The sequence below is a fragment of the Pyrus communis genome, chromosome 7 (assembly GCF_963583255.1).
Source record: "Pyrus communis chromosome 7, drPyrComm1.1, whole genome shotgun sequence".
Taxonomy (NCBI): Eukaryota; Viridiplantae; Streptophyta; class Magnoliopsida; order Rosales; family Rosaceae; genus Pyrus; species Pyrus communis.
Window position 1 is genome coordinate 4118536 of NC_084809.1, and position 24009 is coordinate 4142544.

The 24009-nt window shown below is 37.6% G+C and overlaps 4 protein-coding genes across 6 annotated transcripts; 2 read left to right on the top strand and 2 right to left on the bottom strand.

The window, feature by feature from the left end:
• Positions 1 to 1146: 1146 nt before the first annotated feature.
• LOC137739139 (uncharacterized) lies at positions 1147 to 4915 on the bottom strand. Of its 2 annotated transcripts, none has more exons than XM_068478644.1 (9): positions 4683 to 4915; positions 3598 to 3830; positions 3272 to 3467; positions 2950 to 3120; positions 2752 to 2868; positions 1937 to 2134; positions 1785 to 1844; positions 1594 to 1692; positions 1147 to 1498 (listed from the first exon to the last, which is right to left on the bottom strand). In XM_068478644.1, the coding sequence occupies exons 2-9, from the start codon at positions 3735 to 3737 to the stop codon at positions 1406 to 1408; spliced, it is 1074 nt and encodes a 357-aa protein (XP_068334745.1). In that variant the 5' UTR covers positions 3738 to 3830; positions 4683 to 4915; the 3' UTR covers positions 1147 to 1405. The 2 variants fall into 2 exon arrangements, with proteins under 2 accessions (XP_068334745.1, XP_068334746.1); XM_068478645.1 differs by having other exon boundaries at positions 3598 to 3861.
• Positions 4916 to 6626: 1711 nt separating this feature from the next.
• LOC137739850 (probable inactive ATP-dependent zinc metalloprotease FTSHI 3, chloroplastic) lies at positions 6627 to 11664 on the top strand. Of its 2 annotated transcripts, XM_068479573.1 has the most exons (6): positions 6627 to 6784; positions 6876 to 8048; positions 9300 to 9623; positions 10205 to 10505; positions 10600 to 10796; positions 11282 to 11664. In XM_068479573.1, the coding sequence occupies exons 2-5, from the start codon at positions 6930 to 6932 to the stop codon at positions 10794 to 10796; spliced, it is 1941 nt and encodes a 646-aa protein (XP_068335674.1). In that variant the 5' UTR covers positions 6627 to 6784; positions 6876 to 6929; the 3' UTR covers positions 11282 to 11664. The 2 variants fall into 2 exon arrangements, with proteins under 2 accessions (XP_068335674.1, XP_068335673.1); XM_068479572.1 differs by having other exon boundaries at positions 6627 to 8048.
• A 141-nt stretch (positions 11665 to 11805) lies between these two features.
• Positions 11806 to 15169, bottom strand: LOC137739851 (proline dehydrogenase 1, mitochondrial-like). The gene is made up of 4 exons (XM_068479574.1): positions 14360 to 15169; positions 12967 to 13612; positions 12620 to 12860; positions 11806 to 12528 (listed from the first exon to the last, which is right to left on the bottom strand). Exons 1-4 carry the CDS (start codon positions 14906 to 14908, stop codon positions 12489 to 12491), a joined length of 1476 nt encoding a protein of 491 aa, XP_068335675.1. The 5' UTR covers positions 14909 to 15169; the 3' UTR covers positions 11806 to 12488.
• A 7504-nt stretch (positions 15170 to 22673) lies between these two features.
• LOC137738704 (stress-induced protein KIN2-like) lies at positions 22674 to 23505 on the top strand. The gene is made up of 3 exons (XM_068478178.1): positions 22674 to 22803; positions 22904 to 22972; positions 23205 to 23505. The coding sequence occupies exons 1-3, from the start codon at positions 22747 to 22749 to the stop codon at positions 23283 to 23285; spliced, it is 207 nt and encodes a 68-aa protein (XP_068334279.1). The 5' UTR covers positions 22674 to 22746; the 3' UTR covers positions 23286 to 23505.
• Positions 23506 to 24009: the final 504 nt, after the last annotated feature.

Genomic DNA, 24009 nt, shown 5'->3' on the forward strand with positions numbered 1-24009 from the left:
AAGACACGTGTCATTCAATAAGATAGGTCACAAAACGTCGACAAATAGCTTTGAGTACAAAATATTTAAAGTCATTATATATATGTTAAATTTGTGTCAAATTGGTTTCCAAAAATATAACAACAATATTAGTTGGAGCAGTGTTAAACGTGCAAACAAGAACTTTCATATTCATGCTCGAGTCGTGTAACGAGTCATGTCTAATATTAGGGTTGGTTCTAGATGGAAGCATTCCAACTTCCCACCTCAAAAGCAGTCTTTGATTCCTCTTGTTCGTTCTATCATGACGCAGAAAATCAGGAGGGAACGTAATGCATGCATGTCAAACAACACGTGGTTCAAGTAATGCTGTGCAGCTATCTCTGTGTATCAATTCTGAAAAACGCTCTACGGTCTTTTTTGCTACAAGCACATACTTGGCATCAACTTTTCTTAATGTCAATTACGCTTCTCACTTCTTCGAACCAATGAATAATATGATTTAAAAGATTGTGTGTCACGATGGGAAATTTTGAACAGTGACGGATTCGTAAAAAATTATTCGGAAGATCACTTATAAAAGTTCACAAACATTTTTTAAACATATAATAATTTTAAAAGTTAGAAGATCAACTCCTTTTTAAAGCATTTTATCAAGCAGGTGGAAGTGCATGAAGAGAAACTTCAACTTTAAAAAAGACAGCATCTAAATTATTCATGAACGTTTACCGGAGTTCGAAAGGACAACCGACCTCCTTGCCTCTTAATGAGTCTGCCCCTGAATCAAAGATATATTACAAATGATCAAGGCTTTCAATTTAGCAAGTTCCAAAACCAACGGCTTAGATCACTCGATCAGATTAGATCCATAATTTCATTTCACTTGGTAGATCGGGCCTAGGCTAGGGGCCGACCCTCTCACTTTCGGACCATAGGCCGATTGATGACCACTAGACTGGAGGCCTCGTATTTCAAAATAATCCCGCCACTTTAGACCCGCATCGTACCAAATGCTTGACAAAAACTAAAAAATAGGGCTGGACGACATGAGGCCGTACTAAGCGGGCGGGATACATAGGAGCCGGAACCTTAGAGATACCGCAAACATCGTAAGTAAAAACAGATAAAACAGAGTTCAGGGGGATGATCGAATAACTGCAGCCAAGATTAATGCAAGAATAACAAGATTTATTTATATCCTTTTGGTTTCCTATCTTAATAAATATTCACATCTAACAACATTTGAGTTTGTAACAGGAACAGGGGAGTTCATAAACAAGGACTTGAACAATGCAACTATCAAACAACGATCGAGGGCGATGTTGTCGGAAGTACATTGTTTCGGACAATCGCTGCCATGCCGGGAAAATAAAGAATGACAAGTTAATTTAGCATATGTAGTGCTCCGATGAGATGCGCACAAACTTCATTCCAACTGCTTATCAACCTCTGGAGACTTACCTTCCTTTCCATTCTTCTTCTCGTACTCCTGCCTTGTTTCCTCCAAACCCCGCGATACCTAGTGAGATCAGCGAAAGATGCATATGCGAGTGAATGATGATAGAAGCAAGAAACTTTGATGATAGAAGCAATGAAATGGATATGAAGAAGAACCTTGATTGAGTAAGCCAATGGAAGTAAAGTATCCGGATTCATTGCATCGTCAGGGAAGTTACGCAGAGCATGAATAAGTTTCTCGAATGGTAATTTTGTCTGTCAAAAAGAGAATACGGTAACAAAGTCTATGAGCATGCGATGTTCTAGTTATCATGGTGCGCAGTAGAAAGCTGTTGAGATATACTCACCAAGTCGTCATGGCAATACTTTAACAAGGCTAAACCAACTTTGAAGACAATTCTCACACCCTGTGAAAAATACGAAATGAAAATTTTTAAATTAGATTCCCGCCACCAATAGTACTTCGAAAGAGAGATACAACACATTAAAAATCACTAACCTCGTAGAGAAAGACATCCCAAATTCGAAGAGCCAAATGGAAGGGGAAAGAGTAGGAGAAAACGGTTATGAACCACTGGCTTGCATACATACTAGGATTTATCATTTCTTGAGTAAAATGTTCGCCCAGCTTTGGCAAGTGCTCCTTCACCAACTGATCAAGCTGAAAAAGGTATTGCTGTACCAGTGGTAGCCCTACCTACATGACAAGCATAAACTAACACTTCTAAGAGCATTGAAGCCATTTTACCCTTTACTATCCCCTTTTTTTCGATGAGAAACAATATATCTGGGTTTGAGTATAATAAACGAACAAACTACTCTAGGCATAATCCGTATAGATAAAAATGAATGTGAACAAGGTCATCAAAACCCCCAAATAGATGCAACGAGTAGAAAAGACACCAAAGATATCATAACAGAATTAGAGCTCTGAAATGCTCAGAACGCCAGCAAATAACAAAGGAAAAATCTTTCAAGTAAAACAAAGGTCTAGGCCTACGCTCAGAGAAGATGTCCTTTGAAAAGAAAGAAAAACATTGATAAACTCTTACTTTGCCTAACGAGAAACCAATGTGCTCAGCAGTAGGTTAGAGTTTTGCAATTTACCACCTAAATCCTATTTGACCAATTGGTTTATCTGATACCATCTCAATCTCCTTTGTTTTTGTTGTTCCTTTTGACTATAAGAATTGGACCAGATGGTGCAGACTAACATTCTTCTTTTTGCATAAGTAATGATGGGCATGATTACATTTAGTTAGTCTACAAACCGCCAAAGAAAAGATCAAGAAATTCAAATAGCATAAAGGCTACCTGATATAAACCTTCCATTGGTGCATGGACCGCTCCTTTGAGTAATGCAACTAATAACCAAAATGCATCCTCTTCGCTCATATAAAGAAGTAAGAGACCAGCCAGAAATCCCATTCCCTGCATTCTTTTAACCATTTAAAATTATCCAGTGCCTGACATAAACTAAGTGCAAGAGTGAACAAACAGAAAATGTCAAACCTGGACATATCCAACTTCTCTGTCAAAGACGGAGTACGCCTTCAAAACATTGTAGAGGGACCTTTGACCAGGGCCATGTCTCTGCTGGAAGAAAATATGTGAAGGGAAGGTACGCGATATATCTCGAATTATATCCAGCTCTGAAGCTGAGGTCTCATAAATCACTAATTGCTGCAACAACCATACCGCTTATTAGTTTAATACTATGGATGTGCATGCACAAAGAAACAAGAGCACAAGATGAAGTACTGACTTAGGATATGAAAAGAATAATCACAAATAAGGACGAGCAGTGTAAGTAACAACTGAGAATAATATGTACCTCGTAAACCCCAGGGTTCATCAGCAAAAGGTCCCGACTTCCAGAGATCAACTGCCAAACAAGACCCCTTAAACAATCAGGAATTCCTTTCCTTATTCTCCTTTTAACGACGTGAGGTTTTCTCCTAATATAATGTTTCCAATCACTCCCTCCCACCCCAATCATCTTCCTCCATTTTCTAACTCTTCTTTCCTCTCTGAAAACGGTGAAGAGCCACGGTATATAATTAGAATGGATGAAATGTTAAATTGCTCGAGTCTCATATTCATTAAAATGAACTTTTTATGGCCAAACAAAAGCAGAAAATGGTAAATTGGTAAGCTTACCTCTCATATTCAAAGGCTGACCTGCTCTTGGTTAAACCTTGAGGAGAAACTTCTGGCTTTAAGAAGCCAAATCTGTCCAGTCTCAGTGGAGGAACTGGACCTGGCTCATGATCATCATCTTCTTCTAGTTTGTTTTCCATTTCACTATCTTAAAGAATCTCTTGAACGCCACATGGCAAAAGAGACAACTATGTTACCACAATCAATTCCGTGGACCAAATAGACCGAAAACACTGAAAGAGGTGAAACAAAAGAAAAGTGGAACTGCTTGCAATCAAAAGTTTACCACAATTACAAGAAAACAAACAAATCCACTTCCATAAGCACTCAAAAACATATGAATGACAACTTGTGGTAGCCATTAATATAACAGCAACAACAGCAACCTTTTGCTGCCGAATTGCTAATAAGACTCGCAAGTTAGACGGCCATGATATTATCGATTAAAACAATCTATCGAACCATTTGGCAGATAACTATAACTTCCATTACTCAATAAATATGCCATATCCTTAGCTTTTAAATATGACAAAATACAGCTGAAGAGACCAACAATGTATATGGACACCAAATGGGACGTATCATGAGAGAAACTACAAAGACACGCACATAAGAAGATGCTCAATACCACAAAAACGATTATTATCATCAAACTGAAGAATCACATCACAACTTTGTTCCCAATTAACATATAATCCAAATGAGTCTCGCCAAGTGACTAAGGAAGTCAGCACCCTTGGATTTGGTATCAAGGGTTGAGATTAAAACACGACAAGCACACCATTTATATCTCCACCACTGAGTGACCACATATTTCTTCGTCGTTCGGTGACAAAGAGACCATTCTGTAATCCAAACACAACCATTTATCTTCTGAACAAACAAAAGCATACCCAATAACAGGAAAACCAAATCAGATCAAATCAGATTCAGAACCAAAACAAAAACAAAACACACGGGCAGAGTGGAAAACAATCAAACATCCACCGAGCTCTATGGATCCACAAATTTCTCAATGCATGGAGGCAAAAACCAAAAACCCAAATCGAAATCACAGTCAAAAGCAGGAAAAATTAAAAACCCACCTGGGAAATTGGATAAGTTTGATGGGTTTTCTTCTGCTTGTTCCTCTGATCGTTAAAGTTGCTTCCTTTTTCTCTCAAATGGTGGTGGTTTTTTCAGCTGCTTCCCAATCAATGAATTCAAGACACAGGAAGGCCTAATAATGTGGTAGTTTCTGTCATCCACCAAAACCAAATGGAGCTGCTACACGCGTGTGCGCCATAGAGTGCGTCCTCCCCCTCTCTCTCCTCACTAGGATCAAAATATCTTCGGATACTATTAATCGAGATTTTGTAGATGGCGGCGTTTTGGAGTCGTTGCTTAATGGCAAACCAACGACAACAGAACGCGTGGTTTGTTGGATATAACAAGACATTAAAAAAAGTTGGGATTATTTATACTTGTTATCTTATATTTTTGACATAATATTTTATAATATTGATAAATGAATTAATGTCACATCTTGGTCCGGGCCATCATCATATTCTAGGCTCGACTCCACCGTCGCACAATATTGTCCGTTTTGGACCCTTACCACACCCTCACGGTTTTGTTTTTAGGAACTCATCCTCATAGTTATGTTTTTTAGGACCCTCATAGTTATGTTTTTTGGGAATTCACCCTCATGGTTTTGTTTTTGGGAACCTACCCTCACGGTTTTTGGGAACTTACCCTCACAGTTTTGTTTTTGGAAACTCACACGAGAACTTCCCAGTGGGTCACCTATCATAGGAATGCTCTCGCGCGCTACTCGATTAACTTCGGAGTTCCGATAGAACCCTAAGCCAATGAGCTCCCAAAAGGCCTCGTGTTAGGTAGAGATGAGAATATACATATAAGGATCACTCCCCTGGGCAATGTGGGATCTTACAATCCATCCCCCTTAGGGACCCGACGTTCTCGTCGGCACACCACGGGCAGTGTTAGGCTATGATACCAAATCGTCACAACTCGGCCCGAGCCCCCACCACATCCCCGGCTCGACTCCACCATAGCACGACATTGTCCGCTTTGGGCCCCTACCACACCCTCACGATTTTGTTTTTAGAAACTCACACGAGAATTTCCCAGTGTATCACTCATCATGGGAATGCTCTCGTGCGCTACTCACTTAACTTCGGAGTTCCGATGGAACTCGAAGCCAGTGAGCTCCCAAAAGGTCTCGTGCTAGGTAGAGATGAGAATATACATATAAGGATCACTCCCCTAGGCGATGTGGGATCTTACAATGGGTGCACGGTGCATGGTGGCGAAATCCATCATTTCTGAAATGAATTTCCTCGATCTCCACCACCATTAGACTCCCTTGAACGATGTGAGATCTTACAATTAACGTTAAAGTGTGAGGTGATAAAGGATTTGCAGAGAACCTCGATTTGAGAAAGCCTATTTAACATTTCTCTTCCATTGTTTTTTGGCAATGCACCTAATTTGGTGGTGATTTGCGAGGAAAAGTTTTTTTTTTTTTTTTTCTTTTCTCGATAAGTGATTTTAGTCCTATTAAAATTAATTTTAAATAAAAAATAAATGTGCGCACAAGAAAAGAAAGAATGAAATTTATTAACGTTATTTGTAACCCTAGAATTAATTATAACGTTAATTTATTAACGTTTTCTCGATAAGTGATTTTAGCCCTATTAAAATTAATTCTCACGTTTGTTCATGTAATTTGTGCCCCTAGAATTGGTCTTGTTTTAACTTTATTTTAGTCGACTCCTCAATTAACTTGATCATTAAATCCATATTCCACACATATTTTCATTTGTGAAATCCAATATTTTGAGAAAACTAATTAAACAAAGTAAAATACCGGCAACACAGGCCCAATTTAGTAAAACAAAATCATAATCCTGTGCAGCCATACCCATGATAGAGAAATAGTGGACCAATCAGAGCTTACCATGTAAAAATATCTGTTAGCAAAAACCTTGGAGAGAATTTCTTTCAGTTCATAGCAAACTGTTTTCTTCCTTCTTGTATTCCCCCCCTCATTCATGGACCCAATCCACAAAGACTCTCACTTTCATCTCCCATCTTCCAAAAATCACTAGCAAACGCTCTTCCTGCTCAACCAAAATTCCCCAGCTCTGAAGAATTTGAGTACCAAAACAGACACCTCTGACAGGTTTATTTTTCAGAATTTTGTCCGTTTTTCTTACCAAATTACACAAAATTATGATATTTTCTGTGTTAATCTTGCAATGGTGATTATGAAGTTAGTGGGTTTTGCTCTGATGTTTCAGTAGAGTAAGTGTTGTTGTAGGAAAAGCATGGCTTCTTGTTTTTCTGTAGTTTCCAATACTGGGTTCTTATCTGTCCCAAACAAATTGGAATTTAATGGGGGAAAGTCCAAGTCTTTGGGGAGGTATAGAGGTTTTTACTGTAGTTCATTTGGTTTTCGGTCGGCGGGGTTTCATAAATTTCGAAACTTTCAACATGGGTTGTTTTGGAACAATGAGCTTAGGCCACTGATGAATGGAAACAATGGAGTTTGGTTAGAGGGATTGAATAATTGTTGTAATTCTAGACATAAGTTGTGTTGTTACAATAAAATTGAGCCATTGACAAATGCGAATAGCGCGAATAAGCAGATCCATTTGGGAAAGAAAGGAGACACTAAGTTGAGATCTTTGAGGAGGCGATTTTCTTTGAGATTACGCCCGAGGTTGCGGTGGTTGGCTATGAGAGTGAAAAGAGTTACAATTCAGTCAGTGTTGAATGGTGTTCGGACCTTCTTGCGAAAGAACATAAGACGAGTGACGCTTGTTTCTTTGGTTTCTGTAATATTGGGGCTGACCTATCTGTTTCTGAAGTTAACAGCTGTGCCCTCTCCAAAAATGGTTCCATATTCAGAATTGGTAACAAGCCTGAGAAATGAGTCTGTTACGAAAGTTCTACTTGAAGAGGGGTCTCGTCGAATATATTATAACACAAACTCTCGCATCGATGGGGATACTCAATTGTCTGAAGGAGAATTACCAAGCGTCCAAAGTGAGAATGTGGCCGATAAAGTTACAAGTGATGATGGTTCTCGATCTAGTCAAGCACTGAATACGAATGTATTGAGAAATTTATCAGCGACTCAAGCTTCAACCCCTGACTGGCAGTATTTGACTAGAAAAGTAGATCATGATGAGAAATTTTTACTTAGTTTGATGAGAGAGAAAGGAATTACATATAGCTCGGCTCCGCAATCAGTTTTGATGTCAATGAGGACTACTTTGATAACTATAATATCTCTGTGGATTCCTTTGATGCCATTGATGTGGCTTCTTTATCGTCAACTTTCAGCTGCTAATAGCCCAGCTAGAAAGCAGCGACCTGATAAGCAGTTGGTTGGATTTGAGGATGTTGAGGGAGTTGATGCTGCAAAATTGGAGCTTATGGAGGTACACATCTTTTCTGTTGAATGCATTAGATATTTTGCATACTTTTCTTTATTTTTGTATGTCGATACTTTGTTTCATTGCTAACTTGATTATAGAGTTGATAATGTGGTACTTTCTTAACATGGAACTGTGGATATCCTTCACTGTGCTTGCTACCATTATGTAGTCCGTGAAAGCAGGGAAGCTTTTGGCTTAAATGCTTGCTGATACAAGTTAGAAACACTACGAAGACATATTTATCAGTTCTTAGAAGAACGCCAAAAAATGCCTCTTTTGCTTGTTGTTGGAGTGTTCTGATCTCCACGAGCTTGAAACACCAAAGTCTTGAACAATTAAAAAAAAAAAAAAATATATATATATATATAAGTACTGGAAGGTGTGGCTGGATCACCTCCTTTTCAGGGAGAGCTAATGCTTGTTGGGTATTTTGATTTAACACTGCTGCACACCCAAAAAGAAGCGAGCTACGTCTGAGTTAAACTTGGAGATGGAAGTCTTCTTTCGTTTCTCGACGGTGAAGTAAGACTAAGCTCATGAGCTTATTATCCTAGGTTGGAACAAGTTGATAGGATCCCCTTTTTTACATTCACATGTCCCTCCCGTGTGGTGACCTGGGGGCGTAAAAAAGGAGAGGGATGGGGTTTCTCTCACTTTTGGCATAGCGGGCTATTAGCTCAGTGGTAGAGCGCGCCCCTGATAATTGCGTTGTTGTGCTTGGGCTGTGAGGGCTCTCAGCCACATGGATAGTTCAATGTGCCCATCAGCGCTTGACCCTGAGATGTGGATCATCCAAGGCACATTAACATGGCGTACTTCTCTTGTTTGAACCGGGGTTTGAAACCAAACTTCTACATATATATATATAAGTTCACATCATGAGTCTATATTTGTATCCAAAACAGTGCTGGGAAGGTATCTCATGGCTTGCAACAAGCCCTATTGCACATGGCGATGAGCCTTTCAGGGTGCATATTTTTATTGAGATATAATCCTGTGGATACTTCTCGTTTTATTTAGAGGTGTTAGACAAGCAAGTGAACAACATACGCCTTGTATAATGGAATCTCCTTAAGTTGTATGTCCTTCTAAAGTCTATTATTGCCTCTCAAAACTATGATTTTGTTACCATAGCAAATTTTACTACCTGTTTGTATACGTGATTACTAACAAAGGCACTGAAATATATTCTCACTGTTTAATTATTTATACAATTCTCTTGCTTTATTTTCGTGACATCTTTCTCGTTTGTAGATAGTTTTATGCTTGCAAGGAGCTATTAACTACAACAAACTAGGAGCAAAGTTACCCAGAGGTGTATTGCTGGTGGGTCCTCCAGGAACGGGGAAAACATTACTTGCCCGTGCAGTGGCTGGAGAAGCAGGTGTACCATTTTTCAGTGTTTCTGCCAGTGAATTTGTGGAGATGTTTGTTGGAAGAGGGGCAGCTCGCATTAGAGATCTTTTTAATATGGCAAGGAAGCATTCACCTTCAATTATATTCATTGATGAGCTTGATGCAGTTGGAACGAAACGTGGCAGAAGTTTCAATGATGAGCGTGACCAAACATTGAATCAGGTAATATAAGGTCCAATTATGGCTTCAATCCTTCATTTCTTGCATCCATCCGTATCAAATTTTAGCGGTCACATTCTGAATGTCTTCTGTAATTGTTAGTATAATTTGATCTGTGGGTCATTGTTTGTATTTCCAAACTTTTTGATAATTGTCAAACCACTGTATATAGGAAGACTCTGGTTCTCTTCTGTTTGATTTCGTTTGATGATAAAATCATATTGATCCCCCTTAAAATCTTGCCAACTTTTCTTGCTTATTACTGTGCGATTAGCTTATCCTTTCACCTTCAATCTTGGAACGTTGAGTATTTCCTTTAATGTCCTTAGTTTTGTTTTCAATTTTCAAGTCTAAATAGCTATCAAGTATCAACACGTTAACTTAGCTTATTGTTTCGAATTTCGATCCCTGCTGTTATGTACAATAGTAAAGGCAGTATTAAGTATTAACCACATTATTGTATTGGTAGACCTTGGATTTGAATTTCAGGTGACATCTTGTCATCTGTAATGTATGTTTGAAATTTATTTTAATATCAATTAAGTTAAATGTTTTTCATCAAAAAAATGTTTCTGTTCTTGTAGTTGCTGACGGAAATGGATGGATTTGAGTCAGACTCGAAGGTGATTGTTGTTGCTGCAACAAACAGGCCTGAAGTATTGGATTCTGCCCTTTGTAGGCCAGGCCGCTTCTCAAGAAAAATAGTTGTAGGAGAACCAGATGAAGAAGGAAGGAGAAAGATATTGGCTGTACATTTGAGAGGAGTTCCTTTGGAGGAAGACACTAATCTTATTTGCGATCTCATTGCTTCACTGACACCAGGTTTTGTAGGTGCTGATCTTGCAAACATCATCAATGAAGCTGCTTTACTTGCTGCTCGTAGGGGTAGGGTATATAGTACATCCAAATATCACTCGGTTTTTGCAATCTGAAATTGTACATGGATCTCAACTTCATATTAATCTATGGTCTGTTGCAGGTGGTGAAACTGTGGCCAGGGAAGATGTAATGGAAGCAATTGAAAGAGCAAAGTTTGGAATTAATGATAAGCAACTTAGGCCGAGTACACTAAGCAAGGAGCTCGGGAAAATGTTCCCATGGATGCCTTCTCTGATGGGAAAGAACACAAGACAAGATGGAGTGCAAGGGCCACTAGGATATCAAACTCTGAGCTGAGTATGTACATACGTTCTAGCGGTAGTGATATGATACAATACAACTTTTTTACAAAGTCAGCAATTTTGATTTATATTTGTTATCATCATCGGAAGCACTTTTAAACCTGAGCTGAGTATGTCTTGTTTTTTTCTAGTTTACATCTTCTGTTCCTTTTCTCCATTTTCCTTTTACGAAGTTAAATTGTTGGATTGCAGCACTTTAAGTCATTCTAAAAGCACTTTTAAACACACCGATATCAAATACAGTAAGACTAGAAATGTATTGATGTATGTGTGTGTGTGTGTAAATCTTGTCCATGAAAAATGGTTGGTTCACTTTTGGTGGGATGTCATTTTCCAAATGGGATGTATCATGCTAAATCTTGTCAGCAACCTAAACCATGATTAGGCCTGTAGATTTGCCATTTAGTCTTTTTAAGATTCTCTTGGATTCTCTCATGCGTTTCAACTCACTTTTGTTTCTTGTTTGTTTCTGTTTGGTAGTGATACCATGACCTTTTCCCAGAAGGCCGATTCTACACGAGGCTTCTCTGATGCAAGTCCGGCACTATATGAGAAAGCAGGTCCGGTGCTATATGAGGAACGACTGCTAAGAAGTGGGCAGCCAATCAGATAGGATCGTATTTGCAATGTCATGAGAATTTCGAACCTGAGGGAACTACGAAGATGCAATCGGGTATCGAGTAGATTCGATGTCAAGATATTGCAAAGCATACCATGAACATACACATGAACTGTTTTTCCAGGTTAGATGCATTAGGTTTTCATTTTTGGATAATATTGGTTGAAGCACATTGCTGTATCTTCCCATTGTATTTATGATATTGAAAGGGCGATCCAAGCCAACAAGGCTTTCCGCTTTGCAAGAGTCAGGGAGGAACGTCTATTGTACGCAACCTTATCTTTGCTTTGCAAAGAAGCTATTTCCACGACTCGAACTATGACCTTTTGGTCATAAAAAAGTAATATTTATGTTGCGTCAAGGCTTGCCCTTGTATTTATGATATCCACGAGATTATAATTATTGACAACAATAAGAATTAAATAAAGGGAATATTTTATGGTTTGGAAACTTGAGACCCCACCGCCCATCCATTACACATGTTGATCTGAGAAAAGATGTTGATAATCACTGCAAGCCACTCCTAAGTGTCTTTGGTCGCAAGTATTGGGAAATTTGAGTCAAGGATGTGCTTTTATATTTGTACATTTAAGGAAATCTCGGGTCAGACTGTTTGATCATGTGACCTTTCCCTTCGGATTACCTTCACAAAATCATGGGATGCCGATCCCACCCGTGTGAGAGAGGGCAGCCTTACCCAAGTTCCTCTTTAGTTACTCCTAGTCATTCAAACATCATCCACACATTTGAGAAATTTGGAAGCAACATTAACATTTTATTCATATTCCTTCTGCTGAAGGAAGCAACACGATTTTAAACACAGTCGATAGGGCGGCGGCGCTTGCGGTGGGTTGCCATGGAAGTAGACCTAGGAAGCAAAGATGGATCTGTTCCCCAGTAAAACAACCTAATGTAATGAGGAAGATAGAAACCAAACTTCCTAATTCCTATATGCACATTTTAATTCAACTAACTTACGAGCAATCCACCAGTGTTACAGATCATCCTATTTACAAGATTGGTGACGGATCACCAAGCTTGCTGTTCCACAAAGACGTTACTTTCGCGTTAGATGATTGCTGCTTCAAGTCTCCTCATCAGCTCCTTCCTGTATCCAAACGAAGAGTTCAGACCGCGTTAGAATAAAACTGACCTTTTATGCTGTGAATGTATCAATTTTTATCCAATTTTGAATTTACCTTGTGAGTTTTCTGTCATGAGATGAAGCAGATAAGAGTCCCCTGTTCTCTTCAGCCCTCCTTAACAGGTAAGGCAGCACCAACTGTATCGGTCCGAATGGCATGTACTTGCTCACTTGAAACCCTGAATTTTTCAGGCCGAAGGAAAGCGATTCTGCCATTCCGTACAGCTGTGCAAATTCGAGCTTCTGGTGCACCTTCCTGACCCCGATTTCATGTGCTTTTGCCATTGCCAGTCTCCCTACATTTGCATTAATAATTGTACGTGAGACATACCGATGCAAAACTCGTAACAATGCAGTTGGTTTTTCTGCAAGTTTAAGCTTTCAAGTGTGTGATTTATTTACCTGATTCCATATTATGGGTTGCAAGAACCACTGCGTCAGAGCCATTGCCAATCCTTTCGAGCATGAACGAAGCACAATCATTGTAACATGCGTGCGTATCCTCAATGCAATCGTGGATAGGAGACTTACAGCCCAAGGAAGAAGCTAATTTTCCTTCACTTGACATATAAGCACCCCTCACCACTTTGAACCCCATTGGAACACCCATCTTATCTGCTGCCTTTGTTGCCAGCAACAATCTTTCCTTTGCATCTTTCAAGTAAGCTTGAAGCGTCCCATAAACAATCGGGTGATCATCTTTGTTGTAGATGATTGCAGAGGAGTAGGTCAAGTAATCGATGGCTGGTTGAATTGAAGTGTACTCGGCATCGACGGATAGAGGCACATTGGCTTCTGCGCACTTTTGGGACAGTTTTAGTAGTCTCTGGTGGACTAACTCGAGATCGCGCTCTTCTTCCGGAGTCAAATGCTCCGGCTTTTCGAGCGTATGGTAGAGAGGGCTCGATTGGGAGAAAATGGGAAACGTATCGCGCTTCCATGGAAGATTGAAAGAAGGATCTTGATGTTGCCATCTCAGCAAGTCACTCGCTCGCTTAAGCAGGTTCGGAGGGCAAATTGCAGTGATTTTCACAATGATAAAGCTCACCTGTTACAAGCCAAAAACATCACTTTCAGTTACCATCACATATAAACTTCATATGGAAGTGGTGAAGAGAAACATATCACATCAGGAATCTGCTTTGTTTGAAAGTGCTTTTTTGATAAGTCACAGTCAGAATCAGAACTCAATTGGAAAATTTGTCCGTAGACAGGTAATCGGCAGCCAGCAACTAGGAAGCCAAGTCAAATGTAAACAGCCCTAGGCCTAGGTGCATGCAAACAATCAACTTGATGGTGCATGCAAACAACCAACTGGTATAAGTAAGAAAGTAGGACCCGCAATCCTCCAGACCTACATGCATGACATGCCAACTGTATGGACTCAGACTCTTTGATCGCGTGACATGTCGAACAATCTCCTAAAACAAGAAGATCCATTTTTTTTGGTCTAATGCCAGTCAAAACTTTATTAGTAAAAAATGCATGATAAATAGGGATCTTTTACGAGGTATTAATAGTTACACATTTTGTTTTAAAATATGAAAATTAAGCTCTAACGGTTAAAATTTGGACTCTGTAACACTAGAGTCTTTATAGTAAACATGCGTTATTATTATTATAAGCGTGATTACTGATGTAATTAGTAAATATGGACTTTTATGACAACAAAAAAAAACCATTTTTAATTCGAAAAAAATAGAAAAGAAAAGCAGAATTTTGATACTACCACAGAAAGAGTCAAGAAATAAAATCTTGAATCTTTGATGTGGGGTGATGTGAAGAAACAACTTACCGAAGAAGGTGGCAGGGATTTGGTGGATTCAGCGGTGTCCAAGAACCCTTGCAAGTTCCTGTCACAAGCCTCGTTGTCGCCGGCGTACTCCAAAGAGTAAACCAGCATCCCTCTCAGCCCCGCCTCGTTCAGCTCCATCACCGACTTTCCGGCGGCGACAGCGTCCTCGCCGGCGCAAAAGTGGTCATAAATCGTTGACCGTATCAACCCCAAGATCACGTCTTTGATCAACGGAGTCTGCATGAGCCTAGAACGCATGACCCACATCCCAACATCCACCATCGGCTCCACCGCCACCATGTGGAGGTTCAGCGCCGCCCTCAACAGCCGCGACGTGGAGACCGACGCAAAGAGCTTGTCCGCGTCATCAAAGCTGGAAAGGCTGAGGGTCACGCTGTCGGCGTTGGTGGTGGTGGTAGTGGGGTGTGGTGCCTTTTCGGCGTGGCCAATTGGCTGGGAGATGGCAGAGATGGTGGTGGAGGAGGCGGAGTTAAGCGGCCTGATAGTTTTCAGGAGTTTTGATGCTGCTGGGATTACACGGTTTGCCATTCAACGGTGGGTGGCTTGAGTAACTCTCTAGCTCTCTTGTTTCTAATTCTCCCTCTCTAGCTCTCTGTTTCTAATCCACCTCCTCTCTCTCTCTAGAAATGTCTTTCTCTGTTTTGTGGTTAGAACTCTTGGGTTTCAGTTACTTATATAGACAGTTTCAGAATTTTAACAGCGCGGTGCGAGCTGGTGTCGGGTGAGAAATTTTTTGTTCACGATACGAGGCGAGACGGTGGTAAATCATATGTCATTATACAATTAAAAGAATTTTATTATACAATTAAAAGGAGTGTTTTTAAGATGTGTATTTAACGAGATTTTCAGATATTTTAATTCTTTTAATAAATTTAGAAGTATTTAATTATGATTTTAAGTGATTATTTGACATTCAAGTCAACATGTAATGAATCAAGATTTTAAGATGGTTTATTAAAATCCATAGAAATACGAGTATATTCAGTTAGAATTTTAAAGAAGTTCATAACAATCGAAGTGTATTTAATTTATTTTAAAGAATTTTAAAAAGTTGAGAAATTTGAGGGAATTTGATAGATTTCGTAGTGTATTTTAAACGTTCACAAATCTCACCTCTGACCTCTCCCTTTGAGATTTTGAATGAATTGAATCAAGATTTTACATTAAATCTATATAAATCAATTAAACTCCCTCAAAATCTTGGATTTATAAATCCCTTGAAATCCTTCAAAATTTCAATTGAATACATATGTGAAGTGTCTATCCAATTATGTAATAATATGTGACATACCGCTCCATGTTTCGGCAAAAATCTGGCTCCACATAATCCTCTCCAAGTTTCTATTTTTTTTTTTTTTCAATTTTTTGTTTTTTTTTTGGTTAGATATTTTCTCAGATAGAAAGTAGGATCTTTTGTATTTTGTTTCCGAAAAATCAGGGTCTGGAAAAGTAAGTGTATTGACTTTCCAAATAAGTAGTAGGATAACCAAGAAACTTATATCGCAATTTAGGTGGTCTTAAATTTAGTTGGATTCATCACCTGCGATCTTCATGCAATGAATATAAAAACCTAAACAACCTAATTCCATTCCTCCCTTAACAGCTTGTTCGGCAACAATTTTCAATTATATAGTGGACTAAAAACATAAAACGAAAGACTTTTTGGAAAAATTTAGAAGTGGGAGGCTTGTATGCTAACGACCATTTTTTCTTTTTTTTTTCTAATTAAAAAGAAGCTATCACACGAGCTTTACCTTTCTCTCGGAAAATACTCAAATGCAAAGGGACGGATACACTGAAATGTTAGCGCTTGAGATTTCTCAAAATTGGTTATATATGGCAAAAATCACATGAGCTAAGTTATGAGAAGTAGAGGGATTAAGCCAACCGGCCTAACTGATTTTTATATTCAGTTATTCCTTTTCTTAACCACGTTGTTCATACTTTGTTTAATTATTGTTGTTAGATGAACATTTTGTAAATGGGTAATGTCAGGAAGATTAAATTTGGAGACAAAATTTTAAAAACTAAAGGACATGCAAGTTGATGATTGGTTGATTACTCAAACGTTGATAAACATACTTATTCTTTATTGGTGACATATCATTTAATTTACAAATTTAATCTCCAAATTTAATCTCCCTAATATTACTCTTTGTAATTAGTGATTTCATTGAGTTGCTACATAAAACGTGCGAAACAAATATTCGTTGTTTATCGGGCAATGGAAGGTTGTCTAAATCCCACCCACTATATTATATTTTTACTAAGGTTATAGTGCGAAATGTGGGCTAGTTTACAAGTATTTTTAGAACGATTTTTTTTTTAAATTCTAAAAGCATTTGAAGTGTTTTATACAAGAAACACCAATTATGTGTTTTTTGCATGCAGAAAGTACTTCAAATGTTTTTCAGAATTCGCGTACTTTTTTTTGCTAAGAATTGGTTTCAAAATAAATTTCTTCAAAAATGTTTTCAGTCATTACATAAGCACTTTCAACACAAGTCTAACATCACTACAATTAAACGGGACATTCATAAATAGGAAGTTTTAAGTTTGACTCAGATGAATGACGAGTTTGATCTGTTACATTACTAACTCATTGTGTAATTTCGCCGAACCATTGTTGAAGTCATCCCGATTGAATACCGTCCTTGTATTAAAAGAAGGGTAGTGTTATTCATACTCTTTTTTACCTCCCACATATCCTTGTTAATTTTTACTTCTTAATCTTCTTCAATTCATTTGATCAGACTATCAAAATTTAAAAGGTATATATATATAAGGTGAAAATAATTACGTGTATAGCACCACCCAAAAGAAAAAAAATAGGGTAAAGTACAAAAAACTACCTCAACTATTGGGGTCACGACAGTTTCATACCTCATATTTTAAAATTGACAATGTCATACCTCTGTCAATTTTTCTGTTAAATGCTGACATGGCAAGAGATGGGGACCATTTTCTATTAAAAAATTAATAAAATATTATTAAAAACTAAAAAAAATATTTAATATTTTTTTAAATATTAAAATAATCAATAAAAGTAAAATTAAAAAAAAAAAAGGGTAAAGTACAAAAAACTACCTCAACTATTGGGGTCACGACAGTTTCATACCTCATCTTTTAAAATTGACAATGTCATACCGCATCTTACGAATTTGTGACAATGTCATACCTCAGTCAATTTTTATGTTAGTTTTTCTGTTAAGTGCTAACATGACTTGATTCGGGACCTACTTTCTATTAAAAAATTATTAAAAACTAAAAAACAATTATTTAATATTTTTTAAATATTAAAATAATAATAAAAAGCAAAAAAAAATAAAAACCCTCATTTCGTCCCTCCCCTCCCCCCTCCTCCCTCCTCTCTCCTCTCCCCATCTTCATCTTCTTCCCCCACTTGCAAATCCCAACAAAAAAAAATCTAATTTGTCTTCCCCCCACACCCACACTCTTCTCCCTTCTGCAACCCAGAAAAAAAAAAGAAAAAAAAACCTAGATCCCGTCGGCGGGAAGACGGGTGAGTAGAGAAGGTGGAGGATGGGTGCGGAAGATGATGTAGAGAATGGATGAAAGTGGTGGATTTGGGGTTTGATGAGTTTTCAATTTTTTTTTTCCTTCTTTTTTTCCTCTTCTTCTTCTTCTTCTTCTTCCGCAGGGGAGTTGATGGTTTAAAAAAAAAAAAAAAAAATTTCCTTCCTCCTTTTTTTCCTCTTCTTCTTCTTCTTCCTCCTTCTCCTTCTTCTTCTTCCGCAGGGGGGTGTTGATGGGTTTTCAAATTGTTTTTTATTTTTTCTTCCTCTTCTTCTTCTTCCTCCTTCTCTTTCTCCCTTCTTCTTCTTCCGCGCCGACAGGGGGGAATTTTTTTTTTTTTGACTTCCTCCTTGTTTTCGTCTTCTTCTTCTTCTTCTTCCTCCTCTTCCTCCTCCTTCTCCTTCTTGTTCTTCCGCAAGGGGGGTTGTTGGGTTTTCAAAATTTTTTTATTTTTTTTATTTTTTTGGGTTTGCAGGTGGGGGGAAGAAAATGAAGATGGGGAGAAGAGAGAGGAGGGGGGAGGGGGAGGGGAGGGGAGGGATGAACTGATGGTTTTTTTTTTTTTTCTTTCTCTGTTTTTTATTATTATTTTAATATTTAAAAAATATTAAATAATTATTTTTTAGTTTTTAATAATTTTTTAATAGAAAGTATGTCCCGAATCAAGTCACGTGAGCACTTAACAAAAAAACTAACAGAAAAATTGACGGAGGTATGACATTGTCATAAATTCGTAAGATGCGGTATGACATTGTCAATTTTAAAAGATGAGGTATGAAACTGTGGTGACCCCAATAGTTGAGGTAGTTTTTTGTACTTTACCCTTTTTTTTTTAATTTTACTTTTATTTATTATTTTAATATTTAAAAAATATTAAATATTTTTTTTAGTTTTTAATAATATTTTATTAATTTTTTAATAGAAAGTGGTCCCGTCTCTTGTCACGTCAGTATTTAACAGAAAAATTGACGGAAGTATGACATTGTCACAAATTCGTAAGATGAGGTGTGAAACTGTCGTGACCCCAATAGTTGAGGTAGTTTTTGTACTTTACCCAAAAAAATATTATGAACAACATATTCTGTGCCGTTCATGTATAATGATGTTAATAACAGATTAAAAATCATACACCACCAAAACATAAGAGGATCCAGCTTTTAGTACTGCCTCTGAAGTCTCTCTGTCATATGCAACTCAAGAAAATGACTGCCACTGATAGTCCTTCTCTCCCACCATGAGAGTCTTTCTCTCCACCCCCGTGAGAAGCCTTTTTAGTCTGAGTGCTGAGCCTTCTTGAGATGAAACCTTCTTCAGACTTCATCTCCTACACCGCCGGCCCTTGCCAAGCCCTGGATCGGTGGCTCTCGGGTTTAGTTCTCCCAGCAATCTTTCCGCTAATCATCACCAATTTGTGCTTTAATTTTACAAATCCTATGCCATCAATTCCAATTTCTTTTCACCATCTTTCCCATCCTCCACCTCCTTGGCCTTCCTCAAACCCATTTGATTTCAGATCTGTAGCTACTTACCTTAAACGCGTTCTGACGTGATTATCTCGGGATGTGCGTAGAGTTCCGGTGCAGGTGATCACATGACCACCTCTCACGGATTGGGAAGTGCGTTTTGCTTCAGCTCGGGTGTTTACACCACCACCTCCCATGGATTTGTCTTTGACGGCTCTGTTGCCTTCGATGACTCTGTTGCTGATGAGTTCTCTCACCAGATTCCTTTGGTTCACTAATGATCCGTCATCTATGGTGCTTTGTGAAGGTTGTTGGAGTCGTCTTTCCATCATTTTTGTGGAAGTTTGGCTGGATTTTTGGCATCTGTTGGACGGATGTATTCCGGCGATGCATCGACAACGGTCGAAGGGAATCTAGGGTTTTCTGTTTCTTTTGCTGTTTTTGGGCTCAAACTTTTGGTTTGAGCTTTGTTTTGGGCGGCCATATTTTCCTTTGGACTTTTCTTGTAATTGAACCTCGTCCGTTGTAAATTTTAGTGTGTTTCGGTAATGTTTCTACCGCTTTTATCAAAAAAAAAAAGAAAATGACTGCCTCTATTTCAGCTTACTTTTTGGGGACTAAACAATCAATAAAAAATGATGGCCACTGTTTCGGTAATATTTCTACCGCTTTTCTTGTAATCGAACCTCGTCCGTTGTTCTTATTTTTTAAGTTTTTATTATTTTATTAATATATTTTTATTAATTTTAAATATCCACGTGATGTCCTGTAATTATTTACGTAGATACCACATCATCAGTTGACGGCAAACTTAATAGCAACCTTAACGAGTGTATGAAAGTGTCCTAAAATTATAATTTTATGTAACACTCTGAGATGAAAAAAAACTTCATATATCAAATGTTAAAAACCAAAAAATTTTAAAATAGTAAATTGAGATTGAGCCCACTTTTTTATATCAATATTGTTATTGTTTATGAACCTAATATAATAAGTTTCTACTCTTATCTTATCCAACCATTTTTTATTGATTGTTTAGTCTTGTATCATAATTAAAGCTCCGCAGCATGAGAAACACACTCTATCAACATATTGTTAGTTTAGTGACTCCTACATTATTGGGCAATGAGGAAACATCCACGTCTCATCACACCTTTATCTTTCTCGCACGTTGGAGAGGGTAGTGTCGAAGTTTCAAAGACGTTTTAGTGGATTATTACTGCTCACGTTATTATTGTTCTAACTTAATCATCTGCATAATTCGATAATTATTAAGTTCTACTATGAAAAATCTTTGATACAATTAGAATCAAAACCATTCAAATATTAAAAGAGATTTAACTTCATAAGATTTCCGATGCCAAAGATATACTTCAACAAGTGAAAAACGAGAGTGAAACAGCTGTGAAGCACAAATAAGAGTTTCGTGCAGTATATGAAGAGACAATACCGTACTCTCATGCTTGTTTGTAATTTAGTATAGCAGAGAATGGAGTCTAAGACCTAGAATTAAACTAACTTAACTAACTTGAAGTGGCCTGATGAGTCAATATTATATTATATATTTCACCATATTCTTAGTATAATTTGATAATCATTCTGGTAGAATTTTGATACTTTGCTTTTATATTTTCAATATAGGACATTCGACTTCCTCTGGAGCAAAACGTGACCAAACGGACGAATTTTGGAGTGATTCAAATTGAAGGATGTTCGTGTGTTCCTTAGCTTGTTCGTGTCAAATCTCAGTAATTTCTATCGAGCGGTTATTTTCTGGAGATTAAATGAAGGAGCAGTGTGTATTGCTGAAAAATGACGTTTTTGGGCTTAAACTGCGTTTTTGGAGCTCAAGATGACCTCAAATGGGTTCATGGCCTTCTGGAGAAGTGTTCAAAATAGTCGAAGCTATAGATCCAACTATTTTGGGCCAGTTTTGGAGCTGATATGGGTCCAAAACGTGGCTATGTAGATTTCTGAGCGAATATACCAAGTTGATTTAAGATTATGTTTCTTATTTTATTTTAATTTATTTAGTTCCCTAGTCTTATTCTAAGACCTAGGGTTTCTAGAGAGGGTAGAACGCATGAAACTTTTGGAGAGAAGATTTTGGGCAAAGTTTAGAGATTTTCAAATTTTATTCTACAAGGTGTTTTCATTCTTTTTTCTATTTCAATAAAGACTATGATTTTTAGTATGAATATGTGTAACTAATTCTTTTTGCTAGGGTGAGGCCATGATCCTTAGCAAGAATATGTATTCTCTTTTTAATTTGCTTATGAATTTATGCATGCAAGTTTTGGATTGTTAATCACTGTGCTTTAAACTATCTATTTGTCTTAGTGATTCGCGGCCATTATGATATTTAGAAAAGTTATTTGATGCAATTTTGGCGGAGGATTGTCTTTAAAATTGACTAAGGCTTCTTGTGGTTAATATGTGTAACCTCTTAAGATGGACGACACATTTTAAGGGTTATATGGTTTTCATAAAACTTAATAAGTCTTGCATGTTCACATTTGATCTGGACACCACGGACGGGTTGCATGTTAGATATATTTTCTATATTGGAGGTTCCAAGTAGGATATACTCTAGGAAAACCTAACCTTCAAAATATGCATGTATGGTTCGTAAGTAATTTAGAAGATCTACATAGGATTGTTAGGGTGATGGCGGAACCCTAGCACTTTCTCACTTTGAATTCTAAAAATTGTTTCCTTTATCTTTCTTTAAAGTTGTGGTTTTTAAGTAATCTTTTTAATTAAATTCGTTTTTCTTAATTTAGGTCATTAAATCACCTCTTTCAAAAACTTTGTTTTAATTAATTAGTTGAGAATTGATTCGCTTTGATCTCTTTAAATTAATCCTTGTGGAGAACGACCTTGCTTGAGCCAATTATACTACAATAACCTTGTTTCTCTTGCAAGTATTTTAGGTGTTTTTAATCCTTTTGCACAGGTGGTAAAAATCCTATCATGGCCTACTCTCTTGTTTTTGCCATGAGTAATTAAACTGTGCATGGAAATGTGACATTTTATTTTTACTCTGTAAGCTGCCTAGATTCTAGTTCAAAGTCGATAAATTAGGCCACAATTTAGCCTGTCTGCAAACAACCCTCTCTAAATTCGTAACTAATTAGCTTTGTCATGAGAGAATGACTCAAACCCTAATCAAAGGCAGCCCTGGTCTTTAGGCTTGAGTCTAAACTTTGCTCAACATGTGTCGAGCAATGAATGGAACTGAAAAAGCTATAAAATCCCCGTCACTAACCTCAACATTTCATCATCATAAGGAAGTTGTAAGCATTTTTCAGCTGCCTCATATTTCTTGTGTGTGTTTGTGTAGAAAGAGAATTGTACTTTATCAAGATGAACCAATCCCAGAACATGAGCCAACAAGCTGGCCAGGCCAAGGGCCAAGCTCAGGTGAGTCTAAAAGCATCTGACTAGAAAAGCACTTTGGTTAAAAGTTTGTTGGTCGTTTAGATGGTTGATGATCATGTGCTTTTGCAAATTTAATATACAGGAAAAGGCCAGTGGCATGATGGACCAAATGAGCAATGCTGCCCAATCTGCCAAGGAATCAGCCCAAGGGGTTTGAACTTCTTGTTCCTTTTGTTAATTCTACGTACATTACATCCGTTCTTTGCCAAGGAATGATTTTGTACCAATAACATGTCAATGCGCTATATTATTGACATGTTATGTGCAATGATATCAACGTCTTAACGATACTGTATCAACAATCCGTCATTTAATAAAGAATCATCGTCTACACTTATTATGCGTCGCACATGCATGTTGTAATTACATGTATGTTTTTGCAGGCTGGTCAGCAAATGATGGAGAAGGCACAGGGAGCAGCTGACTCCGTCAAGGATGCAGTTGGAGCCAACAAAAGAAGCTAAGGTGATGGGAGATCTCATCCGTCTGATTCCTCCAAAATTTTGTGTTCCTGTTTTTGTTTTGTGATTTTTTTTTTCTTTTTTTTTTGGGGTTGATCTTTTACTTAAACTTGCCATTTGAAGCAAGAACAAGGTCTGATCATGATCATGTAATCGCTTATTGTTCATTGAACATTACGCTAATAATTTCAATTATATTTGTTTGTTAATTTTTTTTTTATGCCAAATGAAATCAGAAGCCATTTCTACTTAATTGCAAATCACAATACGACACATACAAAAACAATTCAATTGATAGTATGCTCCTTTTGTGTCCCTGTGTTTTGTTTTGTGATGGTTTGTTATTGGGTTGATGTTTCTTAGACTTGCCATTTGAAGCAAAAACAAGGTCTGACCATGTATGCTAATAATTTCAATGATTTTTCTCCATCACCAGTGTTTCTTCAAAGTGTTTGTTCATTTTTCTTATGACAAATGAAATCGAAAACCATTTTTATTAATCTGCAAATCACAGTACATACAAAATAAACCGAGAAAAAAAGAAGAAGAAACTTGTGTTGAAACAAACTTTAGTAGCATACAACTACATATGGCTTAACTTTTCTTCAAGACCTTCAGCAAATAGATAAGCAAAAGCGCAAATAGATAAGCAAAAGCCTCCATATAACGTTTTTCCAAAACCAACCCAACCTTAACTACACCATCGCCATTCTTGCTCTTTTGATAA

Excerpts from the sequence above, each read along its gene's own strand:
- LOC137739139 (XM_068478644.1), bottom strand. The coding sequence starts at position 3,737 with ATGGAAAACAAACTAGAAGAAGATGATGATCATGAGCCAGGTCCAGTT. Across the intron at positions 2,869-2,949 it reads GAGAAGTTGGATATGTCCAG|GGAATGGGATTTCTGGCTGG; the intron begins GTTTGACATTTT and ends AAAAGAATGCAG. Across the intron at positions 1,845-1,936 it reads GGGATGTCTTTCTCTACGAG|GGTGTGAGAATTGTCTTCAA; the intron begins GTTAGTGATTTT and ends TATTTTTCACAG.
- LOC137739850 (XM_068479572.1), top strand. The coding sequence starts at position 6,930 with ATGGCTTCTTGTTTTTCTGTAGTTTCCAATACTGGGTTCTTATCTGTC. Across the intron at positions 8,049-9,299 it reads CAAAATTGGAGCTTATGGAG|ATAGTTTTATGCTTGCAAGG; the intron begins GTACACATCTTT and ends TCTCGTTTGTAG. Across the intron at positions 9,624-10,204 it reads GTGACCAAACATTGAATCAG|TTGCTGACGGAAATGGATGG; the intron begins GTAATATAAGGT and ends CTGTTCTTGTAG.
- LOC137739851 (XM_068479574.1), bottom strand. The coding sequence starts at position 14,908 with ATGGCAAACCGTGTAATCCCAGCAGCATCAAAACTCCTGAAAACTATC. Across the intron at positions 12,861-12,966 it reads AACCCATAATATGGAATCAG|GGAGACTGGCAATGGCAAAA; the intron begins GTAAATAAATCA and ends ATGCAAATGTAG. Across the intron at positions 12,529-12,619 it reads CATGACAGAAAACTCACAAG|GAAGGAGCTGATGAGGAGAC; the intron begins GTAAATTCAAAA and ends GTTTGGATACAG.
- LOC137738704 (XM_068478178.1), top strand. The coding sequence starts at position 22,747 with ATGAACCAATCCCAGAACATGAGCCAACAAGCTGGCCAGGCCAAGGGC. Across the intron at positions 22,804-22,903 it reads AGGCCAAGGGCCAAGCTCAG|GAAAAGGCCAGTGGCATGAT; the intron begins GTGAGTCTAAAA and ends TTTAATATACAG. Across the intron at positions 22,973-23,204 it reads CCAAGGAATCAGCCCAAGGG|GCTGGTCAGCAAATGATGGA; the intron begins GTTTGAACTTCT and ends ATGTTTTTGCAG.